At 53.0% G+C, this 23,728-nt stretch overlaps 7 protein-coding genes across 7 annotated transcripts; 3 read left to right on the top strand and 4 right to left on the bottom strand.

Moving 5' to 3' along the window:
- Positions 1-2,973: 2,973 nt before the first annotated feature.
- On the top strand, positions 2,974-4,734 carry MAA_03222 (uncharacterized protein; the record flags this gene model as incomplete). Its single annotated transcript, XM_007821220.1, has 1 exon — positions 2,974-4,734. The coding sequence occupies one exon, from the start codon at positions 2,974-2,976 to the stop codon at positions 4,732-4,734; it is 1,761 nt and encodes a 586-aa protein (XP_007819411.1).
- A 1,274-nt stretch (positions 4,735-6,008) lies between these two features.
- Positions 6,009-11,015, bottom strand: MAA_03221 (cell division control protein 15, cdc15; the record flags this gene model as incomplete). Its single annotated transcript, XM_007821219.2, has 9 exons — positions 6,009-8,045; positions 8,098-8,241; positions 8,306-8,797; positions 8,862-9,361; positions 9,473-9,803; positions 9,870-10,311; positions 10,375-10,439; positions 10,599-10,733; positions 10,851-11,015. The coding sequence occupies 9 exons, from the start codon at positions 11,013-11,015 to the stop codon at positions 6,009-6,011; spliced, it is 4,311 nt and encodes a 1,436-aa protein (XP_007819410.2).
- A 1,663-nt stretch (positions 11,016-12,678) lies between these two features.
- Positions 12,679-14,201, bottom strand: MAA_03220 (6-phosphogluconate dehydrogenase, decarboxylating; the record flags this gene model as incomplete). The annotated part of the gene is made up of 2 exons (XM_007821218.2): positions 12,679-13,076; positions 13,148-14,201. The coding sequence occupies 2 exons, from the start codon at positions 14,199-14,201 to the stop codon at positions 12,679-12,681; spliced, it is 1,452 nt and encodes a 483-aa protein (XP_007819409.2).
- Positions 14,202-14,566: 365 nt separating this feature from the next.
- MAA_03219 (3-dehydroshikimate dehydratase) lies at positions 14,567-15,259 on the top strand (the record flags this gene model as incomplete). Its single annotated transcript, XM_007821217.2, has 2 exons — positions 14,567-14,770; positions 14,807-15,259. The coding sequence occupies 2 exons, from the start codon at positions 14,567-14,569 to the stop codon at positions 15,257-15,259; spliced, it is 657 nt and encodes a 218-aa protein (XP_007819408.2).
- A 940-nt stretch (positions 15,260-16,199) lies between these two features.
- On the top strand, positions 16,200-17,895 carry MAA_03218 (uncharacterized protein; the record flags this gene model as incomplete). The annotated part of the gene is made up of 4 exons (XM_007821216.2): positions 16,200-16,492; positions 16,588-16,724; positions 17,005-17,783; positions 17,848-17,895. The coding sequence occupies 4 exons, from the start codon at positions 16,200-16,202 to the stop codon at positions 17,893-17,895; spliced, it is 1,257 nt and encodes a 418-aa protein (XP_007819407.2).
- Positions 17,896-18,224: 329 nt separating this feature from the next.
- MAA_03217 (F-box domain-containing protein) lies at positions 18,225-19,235 on the bottom strand (the record flags this gene model as incomplete). The annotated part of the gene is made up of 1 exon (XM_007821215.1): positions 18,225-19,235. One exon carries the CDS (start codon positions 19,233-19,235, stop codon positions 18,225-18,227), a length of 1,011 nt encoding a protein of 336 aa, XP_007819406.1.
- Positions 19,236-21,202: 1,967 nt separating this feature from the next.
- On the bottom strand, positions 21,203-23,089 carry MAA_03216 (uncharacterized protein; the record flags this gene model as incomplete). The annotated part of the gene is made up of 3 exons (XM_007821214.1): positions 21,203-22,174; positions 22,267-22,741; positions 23,079-23,089. 3 exons carry the CDS (start codon positions 23,087-23,089, stop codon positions 21,203-21,205), a joined length of 1,458 nt encoding a protein of 485 aa, XP_007819405.1.
- Between the last annotated feature and the right edge of the window lie 639 nt (positions 23,090-23,728).

Below are 23,728 nucleotides of genomic sequence, written 5' to 3'. Positions count from 1 at the left end.
GCAGTCCTTTTGACTTTATTGACGACTCTTTTGCGATTGACCTCTTTTGCGCATGGACTTGCCGATGCGTTGCGGCCCCTTGTTACTTGGTGCTCGCACACTATTCAGTTGCACATCTCCGCGACGGGCCAAAACCCTGCACAACCGCGCACCTAGGAACTTGCTTGCACAACTATCATCGAGTCAAGTGCTGCGAAGACGAAAACGTCACCTTGGCTCGAACTTCGGGGCGGCGAACCCCGCAACCCCTGTGGGATCAATGCCATTCATCTCCATCTCGGCGCGACTCCGAGTCTTGATCGACGACTGCGTTTCGGCCTGGGAAAATCGAATGGGTTCTCGGCAGATTTCAACAAGGACAGCAAGGACATCCGATTTGCATGAACAGTCATGCTCAGAAGGTAAAACCTGGTTTCAAAACCGCTCGGCAACCGCACGATGAACAAACGCATGGGCTTTGTATCTTGACCAGCGGCAGTCGAGTGCATTAATTTATGCTCGGTCGTATGCGGTACCTAGACAGGTACCTTTGCTATGGATGAGACACAAAGGGCACAGCACGCGGCAGGGAGGAATGTGGCTGCTAGTACGGAGTACGGAGTACAGAGTACAGATGTACTGAACTTGCTGAGCTGGAAGGTCGACACCTCAACTGCCACCCGCGTCACCCCCGCCTTGCTTCCACACAGCGCAACACGTCCTGTCCGTCTTCGCCTGGCAACCCAGTACGACTGGTCACTCAAAACTCACTGGCCCATAAGCGCCGTCTGACTGGACCCTCGTTGGTCGCTAAAAAGTGACCACGTTGGCCCGGCCAGCCCAATCGTGTAGGACCAGGACTGACCCCCTTACCTTGTGTTCACAGCAGGCCGGAACCCCGCAAAGGCGCCACACTGTGCCGTGCGACTCGTGATTGGCTAGAGACGGGCACCCGCGCGTGACGGGGACGTGGTGTCCATTGGACGCAGAAGTGGCAAGGAGGTGTTGGGGAGGGGTCCAGAGGCTCCTGCAGCGTTTTGATACGCCGAAACATGCGCTAGAACATTGTGCTTATGGAACAAGTGGCCAGGGTGGCTCCAGGTGGCTCGAGGCCGCTGGAGTGCTTGATGCAGAGCTGCGGTGCCTGACTCTGAGGTCGCTGGCTCAATGCACAGCAGCGCTCCTGCTCCCATTGACCTCAGGCTGGAACCTGTGGCTGCGGGACGGCCATCTCGACATGACTGGACAACCGGCGCGTGCTCGCGCTGCCGCACTTTGGACCAGGTACCTGCCGATGCGTGGAGGCGCACGACAGCTGGCAAAGTACCGAGTACCTGGGCCCTGCTGGCACCTGGCTGGCACCCTGCTGAGCATGAACTCGGCCTGGGACGTGCAAGAGCCTCCTCGCCTCGCCTCGCCTCGCCTCCCACCAACCCGCCGACTGTGTGCCTCCATGCCTCCATGCAGCCCAGGAGCCCCAGTCACACTGCCATCGTCAACCGTTTTTCTTCCTGGATCCTCCACTCCCCTTTTGCTCGGCTTCTGCTTCTTCTTCTTCCATCCCATCCACCTCACTCACCTTTATCTATCTCCTCCCTCTCTTCTCTCCCTCCGTCTCGTCCGCCACCCGCCGTTCTCTTTTCGCTCGTCGTATTTCAGCCTCGTTCCTCGAGTTTGTCTCCGTCCTTAATTTCCATCGCTTCCCGCATCCTGGCACGCCGCGATTTTGTGCCCGTCGCCACATTCACCTCTGTATCGACCTCGGGCTCCGAATCCAGCTCCTGGATATCGCCAAAATTTTCGGACAGCCAAAGTAAAAGAAGAAGAAGAAGTAAAAAACGAAGAAGCTTGATAGATTGGGAAAGAAAAGCCAAAAAGTTGGGAATTTTTGTTTTTACGCGCACAATCCGGATATTCTTTGGGAAGGCAACACCAACCTTGAAACAAGCACAGCAACAAGCAACAGCAACACACTCCTACATGTGCATCATACTCTCTGTTGGTTTGGTCCTTTGCCGCTGATTCTCTGTACTTTTATTTTCGGCCGCTCCTTGCTTTGTCGACACGAACAACACGCGCACCTTCACGCCCTGCATCTTGGTCGTTTGGTGAGCATCGACGCGCACGCCCACACCACTGGTCCGAACTTCCCTCAGCGTTACTGCAATCGTCGTCGTCACAGTCTCTTGAGCACCCGCAACTGTTCTTTTTCATTTCCACCTCACTGGTAGACCTTCATTGTCCTCAATTTCGGCCAATTCTAGAACGCAGCAATCTGATTATCGGCACCCGTACACCAATACCCGAACAATACAGCACAAAATCTTGCAAATATCTTCAGACAAGCTCAGTTACTGGCGACAACGTTCCTTGAATTCGAGACGCCCGTGCCGGTCTCCAAGTCCATCAAGTTGACCTTGCCCTTCTCCTGCTCCCGGCTCAAGTGGCTACTACGCAGGAAGAGACAACACGTTCCTGTCGGAGATATAATATCAAGAAGGAACAAAACAGACAACTTGTCTTCTAGTCTCGTTCCTTCTGTTCTTTCCCTTCCCTTGTATTCTGTTTCATCATCAGCCTCCGGATCTTGCTATCTGTTTTAATCTTGTTGCATTTTTTTCAGTCTTGGGACAGCGAAAAAAAACACAAGTAACTATCGTCTGTCATCCTGTTCACATTCAGCCTTTTTCTTGGATTCCTGTTCACTTTTTTTTTTACGTCGACTTGTCAGCTTCGCGCTTGCAGATCCCAATTGCCTTATTTGCCCCTCCGCGTTGATTATCAATCCTCCGTATTGTGATCTTGTGGAGACGTTTCGCAGATAGGCACCACCTGGCATCACAAACGTCCAGCTGCAAGCCACTCCGCTATTCATTTTCTAATTCTTTTGATCTTCGTCTGTTCTTCATCATCGACATACACTCGCGAGTTTTTTCCGGTCGTCGGCCCTCGATTTTTTAGTCCACGACTTCGATTCTTGTCTATTTCTGAGCAATGGACGCAGGCGGTCTCGCTCAGATGACTTCAAACTCCTTCAATTCGGCCAGCGGGCTGCCTATGCCCGCCGGCGGACTAGCCTCTCGTCGAGGCAGCCAAAATATCAAGCCACTCTCCTTCGACACAATCAAGCAGGGCAACGCTAGTAAGGATGGTGGTGCTCCTACCCCTCGTACAAGCCGCTCCCATTTGCTTGCCGGTCTACGAACAGCCCCCAAATCGGCGACTGCAGCCACGTTTGGTCCTACAACTCCTGCTTCAAATGGTACTCAGCACTACGCTAGACGCAGCATGGCTGCCAATCTTCACGGTTATGGCCAAGACAACATCTATAATACCGCTCCTAAGACGGCGTTTCCCCAGTACGGCAACCAGCAGAGTATTTACCAGAACATGATGGGTAGCCAGCAATACACTGTCGATCAGGTCCTTGCGCCACCGGAGCTTCCCATTGATGAACAAGCCCAGGAGCATATGGATCCCAATCTCTACGCTCAACTCGTTGCTACAAACATGTACCTTGCTCAGCAGCAGCAGAAACTTCAGCAGCAACTTAGAAACGTTCAAGCCGCCGCTCAGCAGTTTCAGCAGCTCAACCTCAGCAGCTCCCAGCGTACCCAGCTTACCCAACAGCAAATAGCTCTTTACGAGCAGCAGCAACAGCTCCACAACCTGCAGCAACAGCTGGGGGTACAAGCTGCCATCAGCCAGGGTCAGCAGGTTTACTACAGTCCCGTTACTGGTCAATACTACGTTGATAATGCATTCGTTCCCACAGGAGCCCAAACCAGCTCTCCTTATGCCGACCAACCGATGTCGCCCACGTTCAATAACGGGCTTCAGAATGGAGTCCAGCAACAGCTCCAGCAGCACCTCTCACAACAGCAATACCACCACTCCCCTCAGCAAACAACCCCGCGAGTTCAGGTTTCACCACCTCCCGAGAACCACCAGTCGATGTTGCGCTCCGGCTCTCCTCCCAAGCGGTACGACTCGCCCTCGGACGTGACGCCCCTGCCTCCCCCATCTGCCAACGCATTCCGCCGTGGTCATAAGAAGGCTTCATCTCTTGCACCCGTCAACAGTGTTTTGGCTGCAGGGAGTACCTCTGCTGATGCCCCCAAGTCCGCGGGCCCCAAGACAGCCTCTTTCCCTTTGACACCCATGACTGGAGGCTATGGGCCTGGTCAGGCGCGCGCCGGTGAGCATCCAACGCGACAGCCACGGGGTCCTCCATCACTGGATGAGCTCATCTCTAAGCCCACCGCGAAGCACGAGGGTAGCAAGAACTTTGCTGCTCGCACGCGTCGATCCGCAGTGCATAATCTCGTCCGTGCTGGTTTGGAGCGCCGCAAGGGCACGAGCAGCTCTGTCGGCAGCATGAGCCCTGTTTCCGAGACCGCTGAAGACTCCTGTTCTCCAATTACCGACAACGACTCAGATTCTGGACGAAGCGGCTCGGGAAGCCTAGCTGGTGAGGAGGAATGCACCAGCTCTCGGACATCAGCTAGCGGCAGTTGGGGAGCTATTGGCTCTGACCGACCCAGCTCTCGCCAAAAGACTCGAGGAGGTGTTGACAGTGTCGGCAACAACAGTCCTACGTCTCTCTTTGAGGCTGAGAACAGCTCCTTTGCTACCGTGTTTAAAAACGGTGCCTTGCGTGCGCCTCAGATGCAGGAGGCTGCTGACGCTCACCGCAAAGCCCCTAGATTGGTCTTAACTAGTGTCGAGAAGCGCAAGGCTACCCCCGTGGCTTGAGCCCCTGGGCCGTGAGGAGACAAGAATTGGTCTACTTGATATTCACACATACGGCTTTTTTTTCATTGCTCCTTTTTTTTTCTCACGACTTTACGCGCCCGGAACTCTGATCACGATTGCTCTCGGATTTGCGGATTTGTTTTATTTTTGCATATTTGACTCGGTCAAATGACGTTATACGTTTTTATTCGCCTTCCGATTCTCGCCGTTATGGACGGCCCAACGACGAAACTTGCTCATTTGCATCGTCGGAGGGACTGCAACGACGCCTCAGGTTTCCACAGAACCGTCACAGAAATATTTCGACTTATTCTTTAATTCACTTCATCGTCATTCCTTGTAGGCGTTCTCTGCCGTCACGACTTATCAGGGGCATGCCCCGTAGTGTTATTCGGTTGTCTTTTAGAAGAAAGGGAGACGGAAATTGATCATGCCCATGACACAAAGAAACAAGAAAAATAGTTAATATGGGAAATTGGGAAATTTGGACTTGTTGCTGCGAAATCGATCATGGTCTGCTGTCTCTCGAACAGAACAGTAACAGAATCCGACGATTCTGTTAATGAAGTTGGTTCCTGGAAAATAGAGACCTGGACTCGCAGCCTGCTGGCATTGTTAGATTTAGCATCAACAAGAATCCACTGTTACATTCATTGTGCATCCTTGATCATTCATTGTTTTACAGTCTCGCTCAGTTCGGCTCTGCTTGTGGGGATCTGAAAGCAGCATGTGCATCTATCTGCAAAAGAAAGGCTGCTAGATAGCGAAAGGCACGGCCCGGAGCCGTTGGGACCGCGGGGAGGGGAAATATGAGAACGTTTCTCGTGATATTCTAGTCTAGTGCCACAATAGAGTGATGGTCACATAATTTTTGTCCCAGGTGTGTGTGAGCCACGTGTTTACATGTCTACATGGATGGCCATCGTGGATCAAGTTCCTCCATACTGTGTCCCTAGGACCTAATATCCAACGTTGGTCCCTGGCATATCCAACATGTACCGCGATTGTCACCAGGCAGGGTTCGTATTGAAGCGACAAAAAAAAAGAGACTTGATATGTTTCCTGATAATCATGTACACCTCCGCTGATGCATGCCCTTCCCAAAAACAAAGCAAAATCCTACCTATGCACCGTCCGCTGTCCGCTGTCCGCCAGCCCTTCCAGCAAGGGGTACAATCGAGCAAAAATTATATATACATGTCCCCCAATCCTCTCGCTGTCATTGCTCATATATGTACGTTTCTTTTTTTTTTTTCGACTCATAACCCATTAGTTCATTTTGCGTCACTGTTAGACCACTTCAATTCACTTGGTGCCCTCTGCCGTCGTTTGGGTCCACTTGCCACGGCAGTTGCAGCCGTTCCGTCGCGCGACGAGCCTGGACGCGATATACTCGCCATGGAGTAGCCGTTGCTAGATGCGCTGTTCTCCTTGTTGCTGGCGCTGCTATCGCTGCGGACAACCATGGGCGGAGCGGGATCCCCTCTAAGAACGGAGAATGGAGCACCCGAGGGGCGGCTGGCGAGGGAAGTGCGCGGGAGGCGGCTCTTAGAGGAGGGCCCGGCTGACCCAGTGGTCGCGGAGCTGCTCATGGACGACGTCGAGTCGCCGCTGACTCGGCGGGGGATGCTGGTTGGTACGAAGCCGGCTGTGCTGTCACGGCTACGAGGGCGGTAGTAGATGGCGTCGCGTTCGAGGGCCGAGGCGGCTGCCGTGCGGCGAGGACTGGCGGCGACTTCGATGAAGGCGCCTGCGTTGCTTGCTAGACTGGTTCTGCTGCGGTGTGTGGGCGTTTGCGGCATTGATATGGATGATTGGAGACTGGGAGGAGTGTAGCTCGTGTTTCGGCGGGGGCCTCTTCTCGATGACGATGCGGGGTTGACCTGCGATGATGCGGATGTTACGCCGCTGTCATGGCGCAAGAGGAGCATTCCCGAGCTGCTGTCGATGTGAGACTTGACGAGCTCTGCTGCTAGGTTACGGACAAGGACGGCGGAGTCAGTCTCCGCTAGTGTCTGGATTGAGTCCATGAGTGAGCGAACTTGTCTGCTATTGAGAGTGCGAGATCCATCGCCACCGCCCAGGCCGGGCTCACAGGCGTCCATGATGATACGGACAAGTCTCAGCAGATTCAGTCGTACGACAGGTTTCTTGTGTCCCAGCCGTTGGGTAATGCCAGCAAACATTTCTGGTTTGGCCAGCGATGACGCTGTTGACGGACTGAGACGCAGCAGCTTGTGAAGTGGCTCGAGCAAGTTGGAATCAAAGGCGTTTAGTTTGTTCGTGCTGAAGCAGCTGACGATTGCTCGCGTAAAGTTGCCGTCAATGAGGTGATTCTCTACATTGGCCGTCTCCTCCTGGAACCATACTAAAATTGCATCCAGAGCTGTGACCTGCCAGTACTGATCGGTCAATAGTGATACATAAAAGTCAAGACCCTTGTTCTGCCACAGATAGCGCCGCCCCTTGGACCCAGAGTGCGCCATGTCACACAGGATGGGCAGAGCAAACTCCTTGGGTGGGCGGTCGGTCTGCATGATTCGCAGAAGCAAGGGGATGATGCCTCCCACGGCCGCGTCTTCTTGACGTTCCTTGCTGAGCCGGCAGAGGTTGAACAATGTATTAAGTACTTGGTTAGATATTTCCCGGAAATGTTTCTGGCCCTTCTTCATGCTGTAGCTAAGCAGATCGATGAGAAATTCTATAGCGTCTGCTGAGTGAAGGGTTTCAATCGTTGTTGATAGCATAGACAGGTTCTTGATGAACTTGAGCATCGTTACCTGGTGGATGGGCGTCATGCGCCGTAGATCCTTCAGCACACTCTTGAGGACTTGCCGGTCAGCCACTACCTCCTTGACGTAATTTTCTGCCTGGCTGAAGAGGTAAAAGATGTTGACAATCCGCCCCTCTATGAGCTCGCCCAACTCGTCTTCATCTTCCTCATCCAGAACTCGGTGCAGCACCAATGCCAGGGGGTATAAAATCTTGCTTCTAGAGAAGATTCTGCAGAAGTCGTTCTTTGGGGTCGGGCCCTGTAGTTCGAAGACATTCCAGATGCCGTTTACCCCGATGAGCACCAAGTCTCTGGCGCCGTCATAGTCCTCGTCCAAAAATTCGACCAACACATTCAAACCACCGGCGGACACAAACATTTGAAGGGTCAGGGTACTGGTTTGGTACATTTGTCGCACGAAAGCAGCTGCTTCAAGTCTAATTTCGTCGGAATATTGGCGAGCTGCAAATTTCGTAATGATGGGTATACCACCTACGAAGCAAAGGTTTTCTTGAATTTCTACGTCGTCGAGAATAATCTGCAAATAGTTAGCATTGCATCACGGGGGAAAGCTGCGAGCATCAACCTACCGCATTGACGACTTTGAGTAGCTGCAGTATCATGTACTGCCTGCTCTTGACGGTGCACGGCTCGAGAATCTCCAGAATCGGTAGTAATCCGTGCGCGCTGATGATCAAGTTCTTCACTTCTTTGTTTTCCCACAATAAGCCCAGCTGGTCAATAGTTAGCGATTGCCCGATGGCGAAATAAAAAGTATTTAGTGCAATGTTGGCATACCAAGTCTTCAGACACCTCGGACAGGGTATCGTTGGCCTCAGTCGTCTTGAGTGAACTGACAAGGTCTTCAACCTTTTCTGCCAGACGAGCGTGCCTGTCTCTTGCAATGTTTGCTTCGAGGTCCATCTCATCCCAACCAGGGTCCATGGAAGCAAATGGGTCATATTCTTCTTCGTCGTCTCCAAGCCAGGAGTTGCTCGACATCTTTGACAATAGCATCAGACCACCATCCTCAGAGCCACGCTCGCTTTCCTCCTTGTCAGCTATGGAGTCACTGGCGCCAAACACATCCGAAAAGTCCTCGTCATCGTCCTCGGCGAATTTTTGTATCTCTATAGATGAGCGAGTGCGACGCATGGGCCGGTCAGGGAGTACAGACGGCCGGGAAGGCGGCCTCTTCCTGATACTACCGTCGGGAGCCTGCATGGAACGGGGAAGGGTCGTCAAGTCCGATGGATGGAAGAGTTGCGGTGCATCGGTGGCGCGAGATCCCTGGTTTACAAGGTTTAGTCATAAATGGGCAAAAAAAAAACCCCTCTTGAAATAGAGAACTCACCCTTCTGACTGCTCTGTTGACTCTGTAATTAAAGGCTTCATCATTGTCCACAAACAAGTCAGAGAAATCCTCCACACTCTGTTCTCGAAATACCACGTCTGGGCGAGGAGGCAGCTCAAATTTGCTGCCAAAGTGGCCCTTTGATGGGGACCTGGGCACAGAGGACCCAGGCACTTGTGCAATTGCCTTTCCCAGAGACTTGGTGCGTTGGTGGGACTTGGCATTTGTACTCGGGACTGCCGTCTTATGTATTGGTCGAAGAGTCTGTTCCTGAACTTCGTCACGTTGGTGGGCCGGGCCTTTGATAGTTAGCAACTCGCCCTCAAAATCATCGTCGTAGTTGTCAGTATCTATTCTCAAGTCATTTGTAGATGCAAATGCTTTGAGCTTGTCGCTTGACAGTAGACCCCCAAAATTGTCTTGTGGTTTCAGGTGAGGAAGATGCAATGCGCTTGGTGAGATGGCAGTGACAAAATCATCATCCCAATTATCGCTATCTGCTACAAGGTTAGCCTAGCCCAAGGCATCGAACGCTGAGGGTTCGATATATACTGTATAGCTTATTGGGAAAATTTTATGCCCGTCGGGATTGTATGAATAACAAAACGTACCTGCCTGCTCCGCAGTTTTAAAAGCCTCAACCCCAAGCCTGGGTTTAGCAAGTCCCATTGAGCCTTTGCCAGGGGTCCCACCGATGAACCGGGACGATATCCCAGTGGTATCGGACCCTGTAGACGACCGGAGTGCAGGTTCGGAGGAATTCAGGGCCTTGTTCCACTGCTTTACTTCTTCGACAGCCTGGTTGAAGTTGTCTGGCGCTTTGGATACTGGCGCTTCAGCTCGGCGGCAGCCAACAATCCATGCATGCCTCAGCAGCTTGCGAGCTGACACACGCAGGTTTGGGTCTTTTTGGAAACATTGCATGAGAAAATCTCTCGCAGCCTGAGCCGTGTGAGTAAAAAAAAAAAAAAAGGCCGGGGACGGGTGGGGGCCAGGTGGGATACATACAGGAGAGATACCCTCGGGCAGGGGAGGATGGTCGTCGTTGACGATTGCGAAGAGCGCTGGCATGGCTGCCAGATTGTGATAGGGCGGTTTCCCCTGCAACAGCTCGATGACGGTACATCCAACGCTCCAAATGTCAGAGGCGGAACTGGCGCCAGAGAGTTGAATAATTTCTGGCGCCATCCAGTATGGCGTGCCAACAACCTGAGCCTCCTTATCCTGACCTCCTGCTAGTGTGCTGGTAGAAACGCCAAAATCCGCCAATTTGACGGTGCCATCCTTGGTGGTGAGAATGTTGGCACCTTTGATATCTCGATGGATGACACCCTGATCGTGGAGGTATTGAAGGCCTAGAAGAACCTGGGTCATGTAGACGCCGACAAGATTTTCGGGAAATTTGCCATAGGCTTTGAGTATCGAGTGTAATGAGCCATTTTCGCAGTATCTAGCTACCTGTAAGCTTCACGCATCGTCGTCGTGAACCACCTCCAAGAACAGAAAACCGTACTCTAATATGATGTTGAGGCAATCGGTTGCCTTTACGAAGCCGATATATTTAACAATATTGTCATGCTACCCACATGTTAGACAGGTTCGGCCATGGCAAAGATTTGGGTTGGTGGTACTTACAAGAAGATTCTTGAGCAAGTCGATTTCGCTCTAATTCCCTCGTGATGTGAGCATTTATCTCTGTCTCGTAGCTAACGTAGCGGCACAGAAGGCTGGACGCACCTCAATCATCCGTAACTCGCTCTTTGGCAAATCCACGAGCTTAATCTGCTTGACAGCAACAGCTTCGCCAGTACTCCAGTTGAAGGCCTTGTAAACGGAGCCAAACGCGCCTTTACCAATACATTCACCTAACGTCTATGACATGGTCAGCCCCGAGCTTGAACTGAAAATGCTTCCCAGAACCACGCCCCTGACAAGTTTTTCTTTTCAATAATAATAAATAGAGGCAATGCCTACAACGGGTTAACGCACATAGTCTTTCAGTCCGGGATCCTGTACCGCCGAGCTCTCTCGCTGCCGTTCCTTTCGGGATGGGGTGCCAGGCACGCCGGATCTTTCTCTGGTGGCCACAATGGCAGCGTGACCAGCATGGCGGCCATTGCCATTGTTGGCGTGGTACTGCCGCTCGGGCGGCATAACTCTGAGTGGTGGTTATCTCACCGCCCCAGTGTGTGTGCCGCCGGCGTCAATCTATGGTGTCTTGCACAATATCTGTTGTGGCCAGGCTGAGGTAAAGGCGACGTCGGGATATTGAGACGGTCGTGCTTTGGAGAGAGCGCGGTTGTCGCATGCTAGATCATGGGAGAAACAGGTCGGATTGGCATTTGGAGCGGTACCGGGGCGAGGCTATATGATCATCTATCTTCCTTTCACTTTGGCCGTGAACCGGCGGCGATGGGTCGTTTGCTGCGCGTATCGACTCGGTGTGAAGCGAGGAAGGGAACAGCTGCTGGATGTCGGGCAGTAGCAGCAACACGGAATGAGTAGACGGCGAAGTGTGTTTCTTTTCTTTTCTTTATATCGTTACAGATGCGCCTTGGTAGTGATTGACTCGCAGAACAAAGCCGACGAGGCGGTCAAGAAGATGTCGTCGAAAGGTGCGGTTCGGGATGGCAGACTGAAGGCTGACGAGCGAGGGGGGGGGAGGGCTGGTTCGGACGGGACTGTTGTTGTTTGTTAGTGAAACTGTCGAGGGCTGAAGTAGCTCTGGACGGAGGGGTCAAGGGTGAGAGAGCACTCGAGAGCTGGGCGGACGAGTGGGACGGGATGACAGCACGAGGCACCCTGGCACCGCACGCACGGCGGTCTGGCTAGTATTTACATATCAACTGGCAAATGGAATGGAGCAAGGCTGGTCTTACAGGCAAAGCGTCTGGCGCACGTAAAAAAAAAAAAAAAGACAATTCGGCCTTGGGGATTCAATGTGGATGGGGTCGGAGAATGGATGGATGGATCATCAATTGATGGAGGGAGGGGAGCGGACTGGAGGGTCAAGTGGTGACCGGTCTGGTGCCTGACGCCCTGATGTCCCGACTTACTGCCTAGTGCTGGGTCCACCGCTGGTGTGGTGCTTCCGGATGCCAGTGCACAGCGCCCGAAGGCTCACGGGCCGGTTTCCAGCTCCAGTCTGCTTGCGTCTGGTTGACAATGCGGGCGAGGTCCAGTGGCTCCAGTGGCTCCAGTGGCGTCTCGTGCCCACACACGATGCAATTTAATTGATCTGGGGCTTCCATGTCCCATGTCAACATTCCATGTTGCATGGTCCAATTGCCTGTTGCCCAGCAAGACAAGATTGGCTCATCAGCTTTTCCTCTTCCTTGCAGCCCAAGCCTCCAAGCCTTCAGCCATTGCCGGATCAAGCGCCATGTCATGCGAGAGACTACGTATGTACTAGTTGCAACGGCCAAAACGAATTGACGGCAACGGTGTGGGCGCGCATGCAAGGCATGCAAGACCATGCAATGGCCAAGTGGTGCTGGTATTTGATCAATCATGATTAGTCGGTACCTTGCAGCCAGACACATCAACGCCCCCCACCCGATATCCATCCGTCAACTTGGAGAAAAGCAACCTCGTTTGCCGACTGCCGCACCATGTCTCCTTCGAGGCCAGCCCTGTTTCGGTTTGTCCTGGGCGTCGTCGGGCGTGCTTTTGCAGATGCCATATTCCATCCATCTTTACTACGGAGTACTCCGTCCTCGGTCCATCCTCTAGTCAGGTTCCACACACGCATTATTCAGGATATGTTTGTTTATAGGACCAAGTTAGTCAAGAAATGAGTTGGGCTAACATGAACACTCTAAGCAGGCTTCCACTCGTAGTCATGTGCGCCTTTTGCTACCGGCCCAGGGTCTTCGCCTGGCACACCAGGCTTGTCATATGAGTGAGCCCCGAAATAATCCATCTGAGCTTCCACAAATCTCGTCGGCAGCATCGTCCCGCCGCTGCACTTCATATACTCGAGCGTTGCGGAGAGGGCAGGTATGTAGTCGTCGTACGCAAGCCCCCGAGAGACGATATCCTTGAGTACGCCATAGTTGCGCTGCAGTTCCCGCCCGACGCGGCTGTCGAGTTTGGCATTTGTAGGCGTCTTGTTCATGTTGAGGAACGGCTCCAGCATGTCGGCGATGAACTCTGACTGTATAATGCACCCCGCGCGCCAGATTCGAATGCATCCGGACAGACGGATATTCCAGCCTTCATCAATCGATGCCCGCGCAATCAGCTCCAGCCCCTGGCAGTACGACGCGAAAAAAGGCGCAATATACGGCCCTGCGAAGGTCTTGGACCATCTTGTCCTTGTCCATCATGTCTTGAAAGGACCTTGGCGGGGGCATGGCGACGCTCTGGGCGACCTTGAGCCGTTCTTGGCGATTCCCCGAAGCAGTGCGGAAAAAAAGTCCTGCGGCGAGTGTCGGGCACGATATGTGCCTCGAGGCGGATTCTGCGATTGACCATGATTGGCGTTCCCTCCGAAGCATCGCCGTCTTGCACGACCTTGTCGAGCACGTCGTCGAGGACGTAGCCGCCGTCATGTTTTCTTGCCTTGCAAGCATCTGCGGCAATCTTGACAAGAAAAGTGCCATGCAGTTCCCCTTCATTGTTCCACTGCTGGAATGCTTGTCCAATCTGATGGTAGTCGAGCCCCATGCCGGTGTTGAGGAAACTCCAGGCCTCGCAGAGGGCAGAAAGCATGCCGACCTCGATGCCGTTGTGCACCATCTTTACAAAATGACCAGAGCCGCCCGGTCCAATGCTCGATACGCACGGCACGCCTGATTTGGGGTCTTTGGCCGCATAGAGTTCCAGCAGCGGCATGACTTCCTCCAACGCAGTATTATCTCCTCCTGGCGAGAGGCTTGGCCCGTGGCGCGCCGACTGATAGCCGCCCGAAATTCCCATCCCGATCCAGTCCACGCCAATGTCTCTGCATTCCTTTTGCCTCCTCTTCGTATTTCGATAGTGCTCATTGCCGCCGTCCATAATGATGTCACCCTCGTTCAGCTCAGGCCTGAGTTTGCTCAAGGCTTGATCCGTCGGGTCGCCGTGCGTGATGGAAATGATAAAGACCTTTGGGTCGTCGCGCTCTCCCAAGTTTGCGGCGAACTCTGACATGTCGTAAAAGCCGGTGATCTTGCCTTTGAATCCCTTGCACTGGCTGACCTGCTTCATGAAGCCATAAATGTTGGCACTCTTGACATCCCAAATCGAGACGTCACGGCCAAGTTCGGAAAAGGCGAATCCCATCATGGACCCCATGTTCCCTGCGCCAACAATGCCGATTTTCTTGAATTTCATGGCTACATCTGCTTGAGCGTCCATGGCCACTGTTGGTTTGTTGTTAGATATAGGAAAGTGGCGGTAGCTAAATTTCAGTCATGGGAAATCTCTCAACACGCGTGGATCTGCACGTTTATGTATACAAAAACGTTGGAGTTTCCCAACAGCCGACAAATTCATACGCCCCGTGTTGCCAATTCGGAAGCTCAGGCAGTCGTTGCCATGTATCGCCAGATTCCATGACGCGATTGTCGCGTACGGAACCGCATGCATCATCATGACGTTGTGGTGTCGTAAGGACTAGCCGTATGTTATTACCTCTTTTTCCCGTCCCATTATAAAACAATGCTAGAGACAAGTTGAATCCAGTATAGACTCTTTCAGGGAAAACATGCTAATTTGTCGTCATGGGTATCGAGTATCAAGGCTGTAACATTTCTACCTCCTTTGCATCGTGCAGTATCCCGCCATACTTCAATGCGACACTGCCCCAAAAGCTGGAAGCAATTCGCAGCGCTGGATGCGACGGGATAGAGATATCTATGCCGGATATACTGACGTACGGTGGCGACAGCGAAGGAAGGACCATTGACGAGAACGACCATGGACCAGTTTGATAAGAAGACAACTGACTTCTTTACTTGCAGGTAGGCTCAACCGACGCAGAAGATGCGTCGCCATGTCTGGACCAGCACGCCGAGGACTTGCGCGAGCCGGCCGACATGCTGGGGGAAAAGGGGTTTCGCCTCGCCTACGAAAACTGGTGCTGGGCCACGTATGCCGCGGGATGGAAAGATGTGTGGGAGATATCCCAGAGAGCTGGCCGCCCGAATATCGGCATTTGCCTGGATACCTTTCAATCTGCGGGCGGAGAGTACGGAGACATGCCGTCCCCAGCGACAAGATATATCTGCTACAGTTCTCAGATGCGTATAAGATGGAGCCACCACTTCGCGAAACGTCAGCGCGGTCGAGGTCGGTATGGAGTCGTAGTTTTCGGCCGCTGCCCTCATGTCGGTGGAGGACTACACCAAGGCTGCGATGCAGTCGTTGACTCGGCTGCTGGCTTCCACTATCAAGCGAGTGAACCTGGTAAATAGAGGACTATATACAGAACCCTGAATTTGAAATCTATCTGCGACGGAGCTGATTTTGAAAAATGAAATGAGCTTTGTGTTGACGAGGCTCGGATACCACCCACACTGTGCTTTACGTCAAGACACGAGTTGAAACTGCCAAATATTCCTAAGTCCTATTAGTTTGTATCTTCTGGCACAAGATTCCCTGAGCCTCTCTCACCGCCGTCTTGTGAAGCAATGAACCGGGAACTGTGTAAAATCGTACGCGCGTCACCAAGAATCAACGTCTCGCCATCGCTCTCGTCCGCACTCATATTGTTGCGATGCCGCATATATATCAGATATAGATGTTAGAAATTTCAAGGCGTCAGACGCTTCCAACAAGCACGGAAGTATCAGACGAAACGGCCAGGCCAGCCATCAGTGTGCACAAATCCAAGTTCCGCAGCCGTCTCGTGAACTGGCCACAGACAGACACGCGCAAACGGTCCATGCCCGCCGCCCAACCGCATACATACAACAACACCAGGCCAGCTCGTCGCTATCGCACGAGCCACACGATTACCCAGACATTCCCACGCGGAGCGCAAACTCGTCAACTTGATCCGGGCTCAGAGAGCGGCCTCCCCTCCCCCCGCACCATCACGACCGCAGCTCTACTCAACATCCCCCCGACACAAGCCCTGAACACGCCGCACACAAGTTACACGTCCACCGCTGCCGGCCTTGGCACGCTCATCATGTGCGTGGACGCCGCTGCAGGCAGCGATGCGGCTGGGTCAGTCGTGCGACCCGTCGGCCGTTTCGCCCCTGAACTCCCGTGTAACTATCGCGGCTGCATGAAAATGGCAACCCGCACGCCCTCTCCGAGTCGAATAGCGAAGCGCGTAGCGCGCTTGGCACAGTCTCTGCGCCATTGAATCGCCAACAGCGAAGGGATATGTCATTTCCAGCGGCCGCCATGGCCATGGAAGGCCCAGCAGTCCGCGCGGACGGACGGGGCGAGGGCATCGCGAGGGCAGACAGCGCCAGAACAGGTGCCGCGGCGCATAAAGATGGGGGAACTCGGGGCGTCGGCGAGCCATGGCTTCCATTTTGGCATCGCGAGCGTCCAATCGTCGGGCTTCACGAATCCACGATGTCATGCCGACGTGGCATGCCAATAAACCTGCGAGCCTCGAGGCTTCGACCAACGCTGGAAGCATGGAACCCTGAACACGATACTTGGCCTCGTCTTGAACACCATGGCATTTGGTATCAAAGCTTCTTGCTTGGGAGGGGAGAAACGACTATAAAGATGGTTGGAGGACGGCCGGGTTCGATCACAGCCAGAAGACGAACCCGGCTAGGGTCAACCGGAATGTTCTTCGGCGAGCCATCGCCAGGGAACTGACCGGTGCTAGTGTCGAAGCCGGGGTGTCGACGCAAGGCTACGACATGTGGTCCGTCATGGACGAGCCCACGCTAGATGAGAGGCCGGATTTCTGTAAGTACGCCCTGCAGAAAGAAAGATACACGCCACTGTCGGAAGTATACGGAATATTGCATGATGTCGTAGTCGTGCGGTATACTCTATCTGAGTATACTCCGGGATATTGGACTATGCCGCAGTCCACTCTACAGTGTGTGGTATACCATACCATATCAGAGTATATTCGGGGTATATTTTAGTATACTTGATGATACATGATTTCTTGGCATATCTCATCTCCTGTTTTGTTTCCTATTTATCCGGCTGTCTAACTTTTACTAAGACCACAACCTAGGGAGGCTTGAGCTCGTGTCCAGATGCATGACAACCAACACCGACTGGCAAGGGGAAATTACGAAAGTGTTCCAAACCCTTCAGAGGATCGGGGAGACGCAGCTGACGACAGGCTGCTCGATGCACGTGCACGTCCCCCCTTCTCGGGAAGGCAACAGTTACAAACCCGAACAGCTACACAGCATCATGAAGGCCGTCGCGTACTTTGACCGCGCCGTCACGGCCGCCGTCCCCCCCGACCGGAAAGACAACGAATGGGCGGCGTCAAATTTCCAGAAAGGAAGCTGCGCTCCTCGGTATGCGGAGCTGTATAGCAACATGTCCTCACTTACATGGGGACCCCTCTTCCAGGAGTTCGACCGGATCAGGCTCCCTGCGCTGATCCCCATCAATGTCTTCAAGAACAAGTATGTGTCCTGGAACTTTAAGCATTTGGGTTCGGAGTGCGGAACGGTCGAGTTTCGACGCCCACCGGGTGTTAAGGATGCAAGAAGTGCCCTGTACTGGGTCGCTTTCACGCTTGGATTCTTGGAGGGAGCCATGGGTCACGACTGGAGCAATATGAAGGAGGAGAAGACACATGGGGCATTCCTCGATCTTCGAATTATAATACGTGGTGGCCTGAAGAGGCTGGGACCTAGTTGTGCAGGGATCATTGATAATATGGATGATATTCGGGAAGAAAAATCTCAACCCACGCCGGCCACACGGCAAGAGAAAGAAGTCATTGCGGCGAAGAAGAGAGAAAAACTTGACAAGGAAAGCAATTTTGCGGTCAAAGTAAGTCAGAAGCCAAGACATTTCAGACCAACTGCTCTTTGGCCGCCTACTAAATTTCTTGCAGGTTAATTCCCGACCAAGCACTCCAGCATCCGCCAGTGCTTCATCTTGAAGAAATTCTGGTTCAACATAGGCCACGCTACTGTCGAGTCAAAAAGGGATAAATTTGAGGGCTATCGTCAGGGGCCTCCGACCGGGTATAAAAGGGCTGGGATCAAATTTGCGGCATTTTTCATCATTCAATCCAGACCATTCATCATCAACAACATCAATAAAGCTATCAATTGAGGCCCTAAAAAGCCTCCCAAAATACCGTTATTTTCCACTGTGTAAATTGCTGTTGTAAACTCAACAGCTACATACTAGCTTGGCTAGCCATGGGCTGCCCTTCTCTTTTGTTTCATCATTTGCCTGATGCTTTCTTTGAATCGTCCAATAGAGCTAGTATATGGGAGGACCTTTGTGCGATGGTGAGATCATACCCTTCCAGTCTGGCTCACCTCTCATGAAACGTACGGACTTTTCCACAACAAAATCAGGAAGTAAGAACTCCTCGCAGCGAAAGGCTGAGTCAAAATCAACAACGTTTTCCGGTTCCGTATAAGAGGCAAGATAGCTGAATGCGAATAGTACCAGCAAGGTCGTCTGGCCAAGGAGTTGGCGCATGGGCTCCCGCAGATTTCGAGTTAGAAAAGTCTGGGGGAGCTCCCACATGACTCGGAAATCAGCTAATTCGGACTTGTGGTGCCCAGTGTGATACTGGACCATATCGTAAAGCTGGCCCATTTGGACCCCCCCCGGCGTCACAGCCGGGATGAATGCTTCCCCAATACGCTCGTTGGGTAGTTGAAGTTCCTGGGTCAGTTCTTGCGTCAAGTAGCCAATACCTGGGGGCGCTGGTTGCGATACCACCATGCGTCTCCAGCTAGCTCCCCTGGTTGTGAAGCGAGCTCTACGTGTTTCGCCCAGTTGAGAAGATGCCTCGTCCAGCTGTTTGGGTGGTCCCACCTGCAGCAATGGAGTACAGTTGCGACGATTCCATGTAATCAATTCGCGACGATTTGGACTCCATGGCAACATGTAAAAGCAGTCAGCCCCTCTATGGTAGCCAAATGCAGGGCCAGTGTCGAAGAAGCAGAAGCCAAACTTCTTGACAAGAAGAGGATTGAGGACCAACTTGGTGAGCTCGGGCCCGAGATACTCATAGTCCGAGCCCGCCATTTCGGCCTCTCCCATGAGCTGTTCACGAAATACAGGTAGCTGTTCACGAAATACAGGTAGCTGTTCAGCAATGATGGACCGAAAGAACAGCTTTTGTTGCAAGGCGGGCGAGCAAGCAATGGTCTTGTTCCAGGCTTTGCTAACTCGCTGGACGGAGACGAGCAGCGTCGTCATGTCGAGGTGGAGGAGGATGTTCTCCAAAAGCTCTGGGAGGGAGAGCACCCGCTCCATGGTTCACGGCAAGGCACGCGCGGATGCAAGAGAAGTGAGAATCGATAGAGGCAAGTTGGGGAGAGAAAGGCAGAACGAGAGATGAAGCGGAAGGCCTTGATCCCAACAGACTTGACGTTTGATGATGCCCAAGTTGCGAACTTGCGCGCCCCCCGGGGGGGGGGGGGGGACCCACACGCCAGTGCACGTACCAAAGGAACGTTGAACGCACTTGGCTTTTCAATATCAAATTATACATGCACCGACTGGCTTGGCACAATGTTGACATGTCCCGGTAGATACATATGCACCTAGTAGGTAAGTGGAATGCAACATTGATGAACCGCAAAAGAAGATTGAAAAAACAAAGAGACCGTCGACCCTAATACAGCACTCCTTCGGCGCAATGTCCACACCACCCGCAATCCTTATCACACAGAGAATGATCATCACCAACATCAGAATACCACTGTCCGGAACCAGAATACACTCCATAGCTCCGATGAGAAGCGCTTCCATTCCCCTTCCCCTTCCCCTTCCCCGTCCCCTTCTTCTTCTTCTCCTTGGCCTGCCCTTCCTTCACAAACGTCACGGGCCGGCATCTCAGCCCGTCATCCGGCTCCAACATCGGCGCGAGACTCTTCACCATCGGCTTGTATTCCCAATTAGCCCAATCCCCAAGTTCCCCGGTCTCTAACACTCACATCGTGACTTGCCGTTGGGCCGCAGAGCTCCCCGTGGCCCCAGGCCTCGAGCCCGTTTGCGCCAGCAACCATCCCGCCGCAGGGGCATCCGGCACCCGCACTCCGCGGAATGCTCGAGTCGGAATATCCAGTCGAGCTAAGGGGCTGCGTGCTCGAGCACGGCTTGGCGTCGCCGGCCACGCCCGGCACCTTGTGGTTTGGAGAATCGCGAACGTGCTGCTCCAGCGCGTGGGCGTCTCGAAAAACTCTCCCGCAGCACAGGAAGTGTTTCATCTGCTCTGACATTCTCTCTCTCTCTCTCTCTCTCCCAGCCAGGATCCTGTTTCAATAACTCAGGAAATACAAAGCTCTTGGTTATTTTCCAGGTAGTTGATGATGGGCTGCCGTAAGAGCAGGCGCAGTCTCCATGAATGGCGTCTTTTTATTTGAATTTTGAATTATTTTTATTTAATTTTTCGCCGGGGAAAAAAAGGAAAAGAAACGTGTCTCTCCAGCTACAGAAACTTTTTCATACCTGTCATCAAGTTAGGCATCAAAACTGCGGAGGGGGTGTGATTGAACCCAAGGCTGGATGGTTACACACGGTTCTTACTTGCGGTGCCGGACGCACTGCGCGGCCTGCTGTGCTGATACCAGGAACACCAGACGTCGCTGAGCTCCAAATGCAAGGGAAACAGTTTCCAGGCATATACTCCATAATTACAGTCTGCTTGGGCGGAAAAACATCTGGAAAATCGCAGAAGAGCCAGTCGCCCGAGTTCGCTAATGGACATCAACTACCCTACTGACTCCAACGCCGTTTTGGCCGTTTCTGGTCATAGGGCCGAAACATCAACTGGTGCTGCTTCATCTACTGTGCAACACTTGGACAAAGGAGACCAATGGGCCAATGGCATCACGACAAACATTGACGCAGATCGGAGCTCCGCATTCCAACTCGCCTTGTTCCGTACACCCGTCATCCCATATATGCTGCTGGATATAACCAGGGCACCTTCAAGAGACTGTGATCCAAGTTTTATTCCAAGCTCTGCCCGTATATTCACTCCCATTTCCGCTTTCACCAGCTATTCCGACCATTCAATGCCCCCTTTTTCTATCCCGCCGCTATTATCGTGCGCTAACGGCATATATATAATACAATCATAACCTCATTCAAGACTTCCGCAATATCAGAACGTCTACCACCGATTCATTGGTCTGCATATAAACCCTTTTTTGTCTGCTGTTCATCATCAAATTGAAGCCCATGCATTGCGCCTGTAACAAAAACAGATAGATGCTTTAGATGCCCTGACGCATAGTACCGTTGCTCGTCGTACTAGATTCCTCCTGTCTGAGTGTGCGGCTGAGACCGGCATCAGCCCACCACTCATCGGGGATGTCTTCTCTCCGGGCAAGGCTTCGCACAATGCGTTGCATGCCCGCCCAGTCGTCTTCCGAGGCCATTGCATTGGATTGTGTAGGGAACGTAGCGTCTTCTGGGTTCTGACTGGGCCCGTCGGCGTCGCCGTCTTCTTGACCTAAAGCCCCGACTGAGAGCTGGCCGACCCAGACGCCTGGCGAGTTGTTAGTGGAGGGTCGAGACAGGCGAGTCGGCTCGATTGCTTGACCCAGTCGCCCGGAAGACTCGTATATGGTAAGGGGCCCGTTTGCCGTGTTGATTTGTCTAGTTGTGCGGCTGCCAGGTGTGGGATGCCCCGTGGTTTCCATCCTAGGGTCTCCCGAGGTCAAGGCAAGTCGGTTTGCCCGCACTAATTCCAAATTCCTTCTGTCTTGTCGAGTTCGCCGGATACGCGCGAAATCAGGATGTTCATAATCCGCATCATCCATGTCCAAGTCTGAGTTTTCGCATCCCGATTCGCAGGGGGCATCCAGAAGTGCTTCCTCCATAATATCCGGAGCCGAGGTAGGTGTGCCTGATGACGGTCCGGCGGTTTGGGAAGCTGCCACGGATGCAAAGGACGAGCCTGCGCTTGGTGGTTGTGGATCTGGGGTCAGCGTGGACAAAAGTGTATCCCATCCTTCCGGGCTCAGGCTTCTCTCTCGGTCACCAAGGCCATCCATACCCAAGGCACCGCGTCGACTAGGCATCATCTGACGGGCATTCAGGCTGCGAACTAAATAAGGGTCAAGTGGTGACAAATCGCCGCTGCGAGTAGCGGTTATATCCTGCTGTTGGCGAGGGTGTGCTCTGCGGGGCGGAAGAAGCAGAGGGCCGTCTGCAATCCGGTTCGTCTGGGATTGAGGGGCGTGCTGCGGGCGCATCAGTGAATAATTCACTTGCCAACATAAGTAGACTACCTAAGTAGGTACATACTTATGTAGCTGTAAAGGAAACGACCTACCACTCTTGACCGTCTCACATGGGCCAAACGAGAGCCATCTCCGGCTGACCACCACCCGAGATCAACCCCTTCAGACATATTTTCGTGTTCCGGAGGCGCTGACCCTGAAGTAGAGTTGAATAGCGCACTCATGCGCTCTTCGAGGCGCTCCCTGCGACGTTCATCACTCCCACTCATCTCTCGAAGCACCTCACGAAAGATACCTGATCGACGGTCTGCTGCAGCGGCGTCGGTTGGATCTTGGGTTCTGGATGCCGACGATTCAACCCATGGAAGCAATCGTTCACGCGCATTGCGTGGCACGTTTCGCTGCGCGGAATTGTAAATTCGCACACCCGCACGTCTTATGCCGCTGCGACGATCGCGGATCTCCGATCGGCTTGGGCGTCGCGAGGAGGAGCGCGGAGGCGAGGTGGCACCCGTCTTAATGGAAGTCTTGTTGGGCAAGTCTGATTCGACTGGTTCCACAAAGAGGCTATTGAGGTCCAGGCATCAGTTACGGCTCTGAATGGTACAAGGAACTAGACAGGGTTGAATGGGAAGAGCAACAGGAGACTGGAGCAAGGAACAATGCAGTTCCGCGGTTGACGGTACATCTGACACGCGTTGGGCACAATACGTTACAAAGTGTTGTACGCGCATGGGAGACATTCGCCCGGAAGACCGCAAGAGAGGGTAAAGGCAAGGACGGGATGAATACATGATACGTGAGATGGAAGGACAATGACAGATGCACGAGCGCCCAGGTCACAAGCTCATCTCTACGACCGGACACTACTTGACTGGCGAGGCTTGCTGAAGGAAATACTTACGGTAAACCCATAATGCCGTCTGGTCAGTTTCAACGTGTTTCCGGCCGTGTAGAGGAGGAGGTTTGTCGTGTTTCGCAATGCGCGCCTGCGAGAAATGGAGCAACGAGCGGGAGAAGCTGCAGGCTGGTACGCGATCGAATGATGCTGCCACCGTGAAGCGAATGCAGCGAATGTGCAGCGTCCTGAAATTGGAGGAAATCCGAAAAGCAAAAAAATGCAGAAACAACAATCCTGAATGATATCTGCGGCTCGCAGAAGAACAGGGGACTTCACTCGCGATGAATGGGCGCGTGCGCGTGATGGCAAAAGACGGGAAGGAGTTTTGATGGAGATGGTGATGGAGATGGTTGCTCAAGAGGGAAACGCTCCGAGAAGTCGAAGGTGGACGGGACAGGGGATGTGGACATCTGCCCCAGTGCCTGTTTTTCCTTGACTTTTTTTTTGTAGCGGCAGCGCCGTTGCAATTGCGACGGGGCTTGTGACTTTGCCTGAAGCATCATGATAATTTTTTCCATGCATGTATTGTCGACATGTTTATTAACATTCAGACTCTGAGGATAGTTTGAAACCCGTTAGTACACAAGTCACCATCGAGTATGTTGAAACAGGCCACATATGGGTCCTGCGAGACCCCTGCAAGTAAGTGTGGC

The sequence above is a fragment of the Metarhizium robertsii genome (genome assembly GCF_000187425.2).
Source record: "Metarhizium robertsii ARSEF 23 chromosome Unknown MAA_Scf_4, whole genome shotgun sequence".
Classification (NCBI taxonomy): domain Eukaryota; kingdom Fungi; phylum Ascomycota; class Sordariomycetes; order Hypocreales; family Clavicipitaceae; genus Metarhizium; species Metarhizium robertsii.
Note: the sequence above shows the minus strand (reverse complement) of the source record. Positions and strands in the feature narration are given on the sequence as shown.